The 11,791-nt window shown below is 16.3% G+C and overlaps 3 protein-coding genes and 1 non-coding gene across 4 annotated transcripts, besides 9 other annotated features; 3 read left to right on the plus strand and 1 right to left on the minus strand. All coding sequences in view use genetic code 6, as the record gives it.

Annotated features, from left to right (window-relative positions):
* The first annotated feature begins 489 nt into the window (after positions 1-489).
* IMG5_183960 lies at positions 490-562 on the plus strand. Its single transcript has one exon. It is a non-coding gene; the product is annotated as a tRNA-Trp (tRNA).
* Positions 563-889: 327 nt separating this feature from the next.
* Positions 890-932: a microsatellite.
* Positions 933-1,717: 785 nt separating this feature from the next.
* Positions 1,718-1,769: a microsatellite.
* Positions 1,770-1,957: 188 nt separating this feature from the next.
* Positions 1,958-2,018: a microsatellite.
* Positions 2,019-3,620: 1,602 nt separating this feature from the next.
* On the plus strand, positions 3,621-4,348 carry IMG5_183970 (hypothetical protein; the record flags this gene model as incomplete). Its single annotated transcript, XM_004027368.1, has 3 exons — positions 3,621-3,744; positions 3,811-3,904; positions 4,255-4,348. Coding segments are annotated over 3 exons (312 nt in total), but the record flags the coding sequence as incomplete, so codon positions are not given.
* Positions 4,349-4,714: 366 nt separating this feature from the next.
* Positions 4,715-4,786: a microsatellite.
* A 308-nt stretch (positions 4,787-5,094) lies between these two features.
* On the plus strand, positions 5,095-5,816 carry IMG5_183980 (hypothetical protein; the record flags this gene model as incomplete). The annotated part of the gene is made up of 1 exon (XM_004027369.1): positions 5,095-5,816. A coding segment is annotated over one exon (666 nt), but the record flags the coding sequence as incomplete, so codon positions are not given.
* Positions 5,817-9,116: 3,300 nt separating this feature from the next.
* Positions 9,117-9,193: a microsatellite.
* A 627-nt stretch (positions 9,194-9,820) lies between these two features.
* Positions 9,821-9,916: a microsatellite.
* A 129-nt stretch (positions 9,917-10,045) lies between these two features.
* IMG5_183990 (hypothetical protein) lies at positions 10,046-11,145 on the minus strand (the record flags this gene model as incomplete). Its single annotated transcript, XM_004027370.1, has 4 exons — positions 10,046-10,345; positions 10,372-10,716; positions 10,797-10,994; positions 11,074-11,145. The coding sequence occupies 4 exons, from the start codon at positions 11,143-11,145 to the stop codon at positions 10,244-10,246; spliced, it is 717 nt and encodes a 238-aa protein (XP_004027419.1). The 3' UTR covers positions 10,046-10,243.
* Positions 10,424-10,472: a microsatellite.
* Positions 10,493-10,560: a microsatellite.
* Positions 10,913-10,960: a microsatellite.
* Positions 11,146-11,791: the final 646 nt, after the last annotated feature.

An 11,791-nucleotide genomic window follows, 5' to 3' on the forward strand; every position in this document is an offset into this window, starting at 1 on the left:
TTTTATTTAATGTAAAATAAGTTTAATAAATCGAATAAAAAATATTTATTTTGAATTTTTTTATAATAATGAATATGTTAATAAAAATATAAAAGTATAAAAATTTAAGAAATAAATTATAAAATAATAATATTAAATGATAATTAATAGAATAAATAAATTTATATATACTTATAATTTTCTATTTAAAGTATTTATAATTATCATAACAATTTTAATATTATTAATTTCATATTATAAATTTGAAAATTTTTAATTTCTAAATAAATAGATTTAAGTAAATATTTAAATAAAACAATTATTATTAATTAATATAATTAAATTTTTTTAGATGATTTTTTTTTTTTTTTATAAAATAAACAAAATTAAAATATCTAAAAAATAAAAACTTTTTTGTCTAATTTTAAAGTAAAAAAAAAAATTATATTTAATCAAAATAAAATTTTAAAATATATATAAAATATTTATTGTAAAATATATGTAATAAAAGGAGACTTAGCTTAACTGGTAGAGCGTTGGACTCCAAATCCAACGGTTGCGTGTTCAAGTCACGTAGTCTTCAATTTTTTTTTTTATTTAAATGATTTATAGATTATTAAATATTTCTGGAAATTTGTAAATATTTATTTTAGTTTAAATATATTTAATATTAATAATTAATATTTGATAATAAAAGAAAGTATTATTTTCTTATTATTAATTGATTTTTATTTATTTCAAAATAAATTATTACATAATATTTAATAATATTTATTTGATAAAATTATACGTATAAAATAAATTTATTTTTTGTTAATATTTTGTTATTTTTTTGTTAAATTAAAAAATAAATAAATTTGTTTTTATAAAATAAAAATATATTATATTAAAAAAAATCAGAAATTTTAATAAAAAAAAATTAAATCTGAAAAAAAAAAAAAAAAAAATTGAAACTATTAAATATTAAATTTTTAATATAAAAAAATTTAATTATCATTAAATAATTTTTATTAAATAAATAAAAAAGATATAAAATAACTGAAAAATAATCTAAATATCATTATATATATATATATATATATATCGTTTCAAATTTACTTCCTTTGATTCATAAGTTACTATTAGAATAGTACCCTTCTGTACTAAAACTACTAATGTTTCCTAAATTCGCTTCTAAAAAGCCTCTATTTTAAGTTTTAACAATAATTTCTGTATTATCAATAATTTTTATATTGGAACTTTTGTTAAAATTGTAATATTAGTTTTTCCACAAAGAAGGTCTTTCTTAGCTTTTATTTTTTTTCTCTAATTTTTTCTAATAATAGCTATTTTCTTATCTAAGAATTATTTCTTTTAATTTTAATGCATTTTCAATTTTGGTTTAAAATAACCTTTAGTAAGTAAATAAAGCCAAACAAATAAAAGAAAGAATTATTTAAATTTAACAAATTTTTAACATATTAAATAAACAATAGCTAAAATTGCAAATAATTTTTTAATTTTCATCTATTTTTTCAATACATTCTGTTTAAATTTCAATTTTTCTTTAGTTAAAGTTTTCACCATTATGTGCATTATGTTCTGAAAATACCCAAATAATAGCAAAATTCAAAAATATGTTAATTAATATTGTTACTAAAGAGATTTTTTTAATTTATTTTAGAACTTTTTTCGTTAATTATTTATTTAATTTTGAAGATAATAAATAGAAAGTTAAAAGTACTGAAAACAAACTTAACAAAAGTCTACTAATCATAAATATTTCAAAAGTACTTTAATCATAATTATTTGATATTCGATCATATTAATAGGCTAATTATTATTATAAATCAGGCTAAACATATTTTAAATAATATAGCATTAAGCTATTATAAAGAGAAAAGGAGCTGATACAAAGAACTATTAATAAAAATGTTACTTAAATATTTAAGGATTTTATTTAGTATTCCATATTTTTTTTTTTATTAAGTTAAGAAAGATTTAAATTATATATTTTTTATTAATTTTAAATTAAATATTTGTAATTATTAAAATTAAATTGTATTTATATTAATGATGAATCACTAAAAAAACATTTTAAATTTATGATAAATTAGATAATTTTAATATTTATTTTTATCATATATTTATTAAATATTTTTTAATAAATTAAAAACAATTGTTTTTATTAAAATATATATATATATTTTTTTGTTTTATTTTTTATTTATAATATAAATAACTAAAATTAAAAATAATTAAAAAATGGGTTTTAAATATAACTTTTTATTAAAATAAGTACCTGAATGGAAAAAAGCATATATAAATTATAAATACCTTAATAGAATATTAGTACCTTTTAAATTCTGTTTAGAAATATGTGTAAAATCCAGATTTGAATAAGGTAGCGAATTAGTTTAATTGGTAGGAATTTAAAAAGATAATTAACATTTTATAAAATTCTAAGTCCTTTTAGAATAAACATTTTAATAAGAAATAGAAAAAATGATGTACTTTTTTTAATATAAGCTTTTAAGTTTAATGTATAATTGGTAAATTTTATATAACTAATATTATTTTGTGAATTGTAAAAAGAAGAAAATATAAACGAATTATGATAAATTATAAAAGGATTTAAAAACTAATTTCCATTTATTTTATAGATAGATATATCTTTTGAAGACTTATGTTGATTCAAATAAATAAGCCGTTGAAAATCTAATTGAAAAATATTAGAATTGTATCTAATATTTAATGACCAATAATGACGATTTAATTGAAAGGTTTTTTATTGTAGTATTTTTTTAATTTTTTAATTTTTTTTTTTTTTTTTTCTCGAAAAATAAAATAAAAATAATATCTTAATTTATTTTAATTTTTAATTAAAAATAATAATATATTTTTATTTTTCTAAAAAATAAAAAGTATTTTAAAAAAAAATTAATAATGGATTTATGATTAGACATGAGGAAAAATTAGAATTATTAATGGATGAAGTAGAAGAAAATTATTTAGAGTATTTTTATTCTTTTTATAATAGATAATTAGGAATAGATGAACTATAAAAAATAACTGATGATTTAAATTAATAGAAAAAAAATGAGTTTTAATTTGGAATATTTACAGGTTTTTGCGTTTTCTTATTAATATTTATAGTCATATAATTATCTTAAATTAATATAGATGATCCCAGGTTATCCTTTGTAACTTTATTTTAAATATATAGAGGAATAGGCTTATTAATTATGTAAAATATACATACTAAAAAATAATATATATTCATTAAAAAAAGGTATTAATGGTTACTTGCAATAAATGTTTTTATTTGGTAAAAATATTAAGTGAACTATAAAAGAATATTTAAATTTAGTCATCATTTTAGTACTTTAAAGGAAATATTACAAAGAGCTTCAACATTTACATTTATATATTTATCATCATTTGCCATATATTTACTAATAAGACGAAATGATGAAAATATACAGAAAGATTTATCCTATTAAAATTATTTATATTATGTACAAATATCATTTCTTCCTTTATCAGTTTGGGTTATATTTTTAAGTTATTTATTTTTTCCTTCAAATAAATGGTTTAATCCGTAAGGAAGAAGATATTTTTATAAATTATTAAAATATATTTTTTAAGCGCCTTTTAGAAAAATGGAATTTAGATTAGCCTGGGCTACTGATTAGTTAGTTTCTTTTATTGTCCCTTTAAAAGATTTGGTTACTTCGGTTCTCTTTTATATGTCTGATTTCGGCAATTTTAGAAACGCATAAAAATGTATAAAATTTTATTTTAAAGTAATATATATTATTTTTTTTTTAAATTAATAATTTTTTTTCTTAGTTGTTTCCAAAAGTGCTACATAAAAAATAATGTCTGGATTTGTCATGGCTATTATTCCTTCTATCTTGAGAATTATTTAATGCATAAGGGCCATGTATGATGAAAATAAATGCTTTGGTACTAATAATTTCTATAATACGTTGAAATATATTAGTGGACTTTGTACTAGTATTCTAAGTTTTATATAAGGATTAAATAGTAATTATTAATAAGTTTATAGGTATTTATGGATTTTTAGTGCTATTGTTTCAGCTCTTTATAGCTATTATTGGGATTTGAAAAAAGATTGGTGTTTACTTTAGAAAGGCTCAAAAAATTTCTTATTACGGTTTTTTTGTTTATTTTTTATTAAAAATAATATTTAAATATATTATAGAAATTAATTATCTTATAGAAATAAAAACATATATTACTAAGCATTTGTTTCTAACTTTTTACTTAGAGTTACTTGGGTATTGAGTATTTCACCAAGCTTTTCTACGTTTTTACCTTCTTGCATGTTTTAGTTTTTAATAGGCTTTTTAGAAATGTTAAGAAGGTATTTTTTATTTCATATGGAAAAAAATTATATTTTTATTTTTAGATGTTAATGGAATTTATTCAGAATAGAAGTTGAACATATTAAAAATTGTTAAAATTTTTAAGAAGTTTCAGATTAGTTAATTTAAATTGATTATCCAGATAATATTTAATAATTAATAATCGAAAATAAAAAACTTAAAAATTTAAATATTTACTATTAAGCTCCAAATAAAGAATTATTAGATAAACTAAAATAGTATTTCTATCAAAACTATTATGAAAAAGGGCAAATAACAATCGAAGATATAGATAAATTAAATAAAAAAATATATAAATTTAAAGAGCAAGTATATTAAAAATGAAAAAACTCTCTAAACTTAACAAAAAAATATAAAAAAAAATATTTTTCATAAAAATAAATAAATTAAAAATTATTTTTCAAAAAAAAAAAAATCTATTAAAAAGCCTTTATAAAAAACTAATTTTTTTTTTTTTTTCACAAAACTTTCCTTTTTCACAAACTTAAGTATTTTACTCGATCCCATTCTTAAATCCTAAATACTAACATGTCGCTTTTCCGGTTTCCATGAAATCTTTAGGGAATTTATAAAAATACGGATTTTAATTATTATACCTCCAAATATATGCTTAAGCCATTTCTCATCAGTTGTTATCTAAAATCATAATTTTCTCTTCTTTATAAATTCCTAATTATTAATAAACTATATAGTTCTATATTTGCATTTTTTTTTTCATTTTTTTATACAATTAATAGGAAATACCCACCCACTAATTAGGATTATTTTAATTTATTCAAAAACCTATAATTTCGCTTCGCAATTTTTTTATTTTACATGTATTTTTGTCTAATCAACTAACAGACTATTACATTCAAAGGCTTATAATTATTCGCTTCCCATCCGATTTGGAAATAAGCTTGATTTTCACTTTAAAATGTGAGCGAAAAGCTCATTTATACATTTTTCAATAGGAGGATAAATACAATGATAATTGTCAAAATTTTATACAAATCTAAAATTATTAAATAAAATAATATACTTTTTGGCAATCTTATGCTTCCTCCTATATACAATTTATAATATGTACCCATTTTCAATACTAAAAAATAGCACACAGAGTCATTTTGATACTAAAATATTTAATTCTAAGTAATTTAAGGATTTTCAGATTTTAAAGAATTTTAAACCTGATAGATCAGGTTCATTTTTGCATTGAAAATCTAATGAAATTTTTCTTTTATCACATTTTTACACGCACGTTTTTCATTAGAACATTAACTTGTTATTTTCTTAACTCAATTCAAGGTTTAAACCATTTTTATAATTTATATATTAGCATAAAATAGTGCATGTGCTTTGAATTAAAAAATTTTAGGGCATATACATCAATAAGTAAAATATAAGCTTGATTACTAATCGTAATTTATGAATTTTTCCGGCAAATATTATGATGTTCTAATTATTGATCATTGTTTGGCTTTTTAAGTTTGTTTAAGTGTATTTAAATGCAACATTATTGTTGGAAATATCAACCTTAGTCTATTTTTAGATCACATAGATTCGAAGTATTTTCTATACATTAGAAATTCGATTTTATAAGGTTTTAATTATTATTAATAAGAAAAATAATTATTAGAGTTCTTTCTTTTATTATTATAATTAATTGTTAATATTTAATATGAAGTTTTATATTTTTAAATAAATCTAAAAAAAAAATATTTATTTAAATAGAAAATAATAATAATAAATATTAATGGGATAATATTATCCTAATTAATTATTTTATTTCTATTAAGACTATAAATTGATAAAAAAATATATTCGAATATATTTTTTTTTTATTTATAAATATTAACAACTATATTATCTTATAGAAAAAAGAAAATTCTTAAATATAAATTTATTTATTATCATATATTATTTTTTCATTTGGAAATAAATTATATTTAATAAAAATTCATATTTTCATTATTGATTTAAATAGTTATAATTTTTTTTTCTATCGAACTCAATCTATAAATAATCATGTATTTAATTGAATAAAATATTTCATTATAATTAAAGTATTGTAGTTTTAATTTGATATTTTATATAATGTTTTTAAGAAAATTTAGCTTAAAAAAATTAGATTGAGCTAAATTTTTTTTCCCCTTATATAAAATAATATAACAAGAAAAATTAATAAATAAAAAATATAAATATTCTTTTTTGAGCATTAAAAAAAAAATGGAAATTAGTGAACTTTTAAATTAATTCAATATAATAGATTCCTCAAAAGACCATTAATAAATAAAAAAATCTGACTATTTACTTTAAAAATATTAGAAAGATGCAAAAAGTGCATTATTACTATTAAAAATCCTTTCATAAAAAGATTAAACTTACACAATATAAATATTAACATCTAACATGCTAAAAAACATTTTAAAGTATTATTTTTCAAACTTTATATAAAACTACTAGAATCAAAAAAATGATTTAAACATTGAATTTACTTAATAGTTACTAGAAATATTAAATATCCATCCTCAACTTCCTATTTAATATAATATTTTAAATTGCATAATCTTATATTATATTCAAGAAACTTATAAATCAGTAAATTTTGAGTATTTTTTAAATACAATCCATTAAACCTTAAATAAAACTTAAATATTTATAATATACGAATGTTTTCCTGAAAACATATATAATGAAAAACTTTAAATATAAAATCAACTTGTAAAAAAATAAAAATAAGCATATATATATATATATATATATATTATTATTTCTTTTTTTTAAAAAAAAAGATTAAATAATTCGAAGAAATTATTTACCCTAAAATTCTTCTAAATATAACTAAAATATGTTCAATAGAAAACTTTTTTTTTAATGGCGAATAAGAAGAGTAATAGTAAATAATTTTTTTGAGATTAATAAAAACTTATATAGAACAAAATGAATCCTTTTATGAAACTTTATTAACTTAAAATGAAATAGTAATCGAATTCTGTTTTAAAAACTTAAGAAATTTCACAAATAAAATAAATTTTGAAATTTTAGAATTAACTACGTATATATTATTAGATGGAATTTAATAAAAAACTGAAAAAAATGACTATTTTTTTCAAAAAATATAAACCGAATAGTCTTTATGGTACCAGAATTTGAAATAATAAGCTCAAGAAATAGACACAATAAAAATATTTAATAAACTAATACTTAATTTTGGAATATTCGGCTTAAATTTCATCACAAGTAATTAAATTTTCGAATAAAACTTCTTAAATTAAATTCTTTAATTAACCTTTGGTGAAAGAATGTAAAACGAGGAAGAAATAGTGATTTTTTGGACAAAATACATACAAAACTATTAAGGAAAAAGCATTTTATATACCCAAAACCTCCTTATATAATTACTAGAAATAATAATCTAAAGAATAACCTATTACGACGATATGTTCGAGAAATTCAACAATTTTTCTATTAAAGAAGTGGAAGAAATAAGTGAAAAATACGAGAACAAATAAAAACAAAGATACACATTAAAAAAATTAATAAAAGATATTGGAAAGAAATTAGAATAAAATTCCCTTAACACTTTTTTCGAAGAAAAGATAACATTTTTTTTAACTTAAAAAAAAGAAAATTTCCTTGAAAGTATTTTATATTGCCTAAATGTGATTTTATTCGAAAATGGTGAGAAAAATAAAGATTTTTTCATAAAAAAAACACATAATATAATCGAAAAAATACTTGATTTATATAATTAAAAAATATCCTTTTTAAATATCAAAAATAAACGCATTTTTCTTTCCTTAATAATCACTGTTTCTTTTACATTAGAAAATAACCTTGTTATATAAAAAAAATGCCTTTTTTTTATCTTAGAAGTACTTTTTGTTCCTTTATTAACTGATTTGGCATAATAGACTTTTTTCATTTTTACTAAAAATTGCCTTTAAATTATTTCATAAACTAGATTTTATATTATTTAGGATTTTTTATCTGGATTCTTTAATAATTAGGACTTTTGGTTAGAAATAAGTCAAAACTTTTTAAAAGCAATTCTTTTTCTAATACTTGAAGATGATACTGGGATACTTTAGGAATCTTTATTTGCTAAAATATTGCATTTTTATCTAGATAGAATCAATTAATCAAATATTTTTACTTAAATGGAAAGTCTTTCGAAAATTAAAGTCTTTGTTTAAGTTATTTCTTAGGGTTTTTATAATTAAAAACATTTTCTGGACTTAAGTATTGATTTTTTATGGTAATTTTTACAAAAAGAAGAAATATTTTAAGATCTTAGTGAATAAAAAATTCTTTTATTAGAAAAAGCAATCGATTTATAAATAAATATATTGACTTTTTATAAAGAAAAAGAAGAAATTTTTCAATTTTAATTTCCTAGTTTTTTTTTCCAAGAAATAATTAAAATTTTATAAAAAACGCTTTTTTCGGGATTTTTTAGACTATTTGGATTTTTTATAAAAAACTATTATAATAAGAACAAAGGTGAATGTGAAATCGGTATAAATTAAATATAACATTTTTTTTTAAGAATTTTTGATAAGCCTGAATTTTTATAAAAAACTATAATTTTATAAAATAAAATATTAGAAGAATTCTTCAATATTCTAAACTAAGCTTTTTAATAAAATTCAGATGTCATTTATATTATTATAAATAATATATAATTACAAAAAACTATATATTTATGCCTATAGTAAAGATTGTATAGTTAAAATTTATGTAAATTAATTGATTTTTTAGTTAAATAATAATAATAAAAAAGATAATAATAATAATAATAATAATAATAATAATAATAATTATAATAATAATAATAATAAGAAACTATAAATGAAAATTTTGAATAATTTATAATTAAAAATATAAATTGCTTAATGGAATAATTATAAAATAATATTGATTTTTATTAAGTGAGGTATATTTATTAATTTTTATCTATTTTATTTAGTTCAGGAGAATAAATAAAAGATACTTTTATGTAAAACTGTGATATATTTTTAATATAAAGTGAAAAATAAGAATTACAAAATATATTATTAAATTTAAAAGAAAATAAATAATTTATAAATTAATTTTTAGATGAATTAATTTTTGAAGATGATATTTATGAAAATGAATTTGAAAAGCTTATTTAAGATATTTTTTTTAGATTTTAAGAACTATTATATTTTAAATGAATTTTTATTCTGTTTTTTTTTTAAAAAGAAGAAATTAAAAACACTTAAATTAAAATACTAGAAAAACTTTTATGGTTTTTTTTTTTTCAATAGAGTTTTTAATAAAAAAATATATAAAAAAACATTATAAATAAATTTTATTCTTTTTTTAAATATTATATATATTTTATTTATATACTTTTTATATATAAAAAAAATATATTATAAATAATAATCATTAATTTTTCTTTTCTTATAAATCTTACTAAATATTTTTTATATTATATACAGATTCTTAATTTTCTTCTTCTTATATTATATTTTTTTCTTTGTTTATTACTTCTTATATTATTTTTTATTCTATAATTACTTCTTCTTACTATTATTAAACTCCTGTTTCTTCATCTTTTTATTATTATTCTTCTATTTCTTCTTCTTTTATATCTTAATTTTACTAATTTCTAATATTGTCTTCTAATTATTTTTATATCTATCCTAATTCTGCACATTTCTTTTATAAATACCTTTCAACTTTATTTAAAATACCATTATTGTTTATTAAGCATCTTCATTATTTCATCTATATATTCATCACTTTTATCATCTTCAATTTAATTTTTATTTTCTTCTTCTTGATTATTTTCATTATTATTTTTTATTTCTTCTTGGTTTTTATTTTCTTAGTTTTCAAATTATTTATTTCTAGTATATAATTCAATATGCCAAGGAGGAAAAAGACTCATCACAAAACAATAAAAAATTCATAAATTCTATTAAAAATATAAACTAAAGTACTTTATTATGTATTCTTTTAAACTATTTGTTTTTTAATATATTTAAACAAAAAAAATATAATAAAAATATGTAAAAATTTTACTATTTTATTAGATTTTGTTTATTTTTTTCTCAATTTTTATTTATTTATTCAATATTTATTTCTTTTTCATTTTTTAAATTTTAATGATTTAATTATTGTTCTTCTTATTATATTTATTATTTATTTTCTTATTATAATTATTATTTATCTTCTTCTTTTATATTGATATCATTTCTTTCTTCGAAAATAAATTTGTTATTAATTTCTTATTAAAAATTGTCATCTATCTATTCTTAAGTATTTTTATTTTATCCATCTTATATATTTTCATTTAAGTTTTATTATTATTATATTAAAAAATTGTTAAAATCTTCATCTTTATTTTATAAATAAACTGCATTATTTTATATTGATTCTTCAAAATTTTCATTTAATATTTTTATATTTTACTACTCGATTATTTAGTCTTGTTTAATATTATTATTTTCTTAATTATTTTATTATTCTTATATATTTTTATTAACTTAATTCTATTATTATTCGAAATTTAAATTTAAATCGAAATTTTATTATTATTATTATTATTATTATTATTATTATTATTATTATTATTAATTTTACTACTATATTTTTTTTTATTATTTTAATCTATAATCTTAATATTTAATAAAATAATAAATGAGCAAAATAGCAAAGAATAAATAGTAAAAATATCCTTTAAAATAACCTGAAAATAAGAAGTAAAAAATAAAAATTTAAAAAATATTTTTTAAATGGAAATTATCCTCGTTATTATCATTGATTTCGTTATCAATGTTATTATTTTATTCTTCTTATTTATTGTTTTGGTTATTTTAATTTTTATTTTCTTTTTAAATCTTCTCAAGTTTTTCTTAAAAATGACTATTAAATATAGGAATTTGATTCATAAACATGTTATTATTTAGATTTATTTAATTTCTTTTTGTTTAAAATTATTATAAAATATTTAAATAGTCTTTCCAAATTAAATGTTTTGCATATTAATTATTTAATTATTCTTTTTTCTATTAAAATTCTAAAAATTACTCTTTTATTTTAGAGTCTATTTATACAAACAATAAAATTTAAGATTGATCATTTTTTAAATATTCTTATAATATATTTCATCTTACAACGAATTACCACTTTATATTAATTTAGTTAATACATTTTTATTTGAGATAATTAAGGATGTTTATTAATAATATTGATTTTAATTATGATATGTTCCAATGTATTGAGACTTCTATTTACATATCTTATATACTTTTGTTAATATTTCTTAAAGTTATTTATATTGTCATTTTTTTTTTTTTTTATTAATTTTTTATATTATATATAAGTTAAAATTTTTTTCTATTGTTTTTAACCTTTAAATATTAATATTAATATTATTTTACGAATACTTGTATAGCATACGTAAT

Source organism: Ichthyophthirius multifiliis (assembly GCF_000220395.1).
Source record: "Ichthyophthirius multifiliis unplaced genomic scaffold scaff_1120509251334, whole genome shotgun sequence".
In the NCBI taxonomy this organism is placed as follows: Eukaryota; Ciliophora; class Oligohymenophorea; order Hymenostomatida; genus Ichthyophthirius; species Ichthyophthirius multifiliis.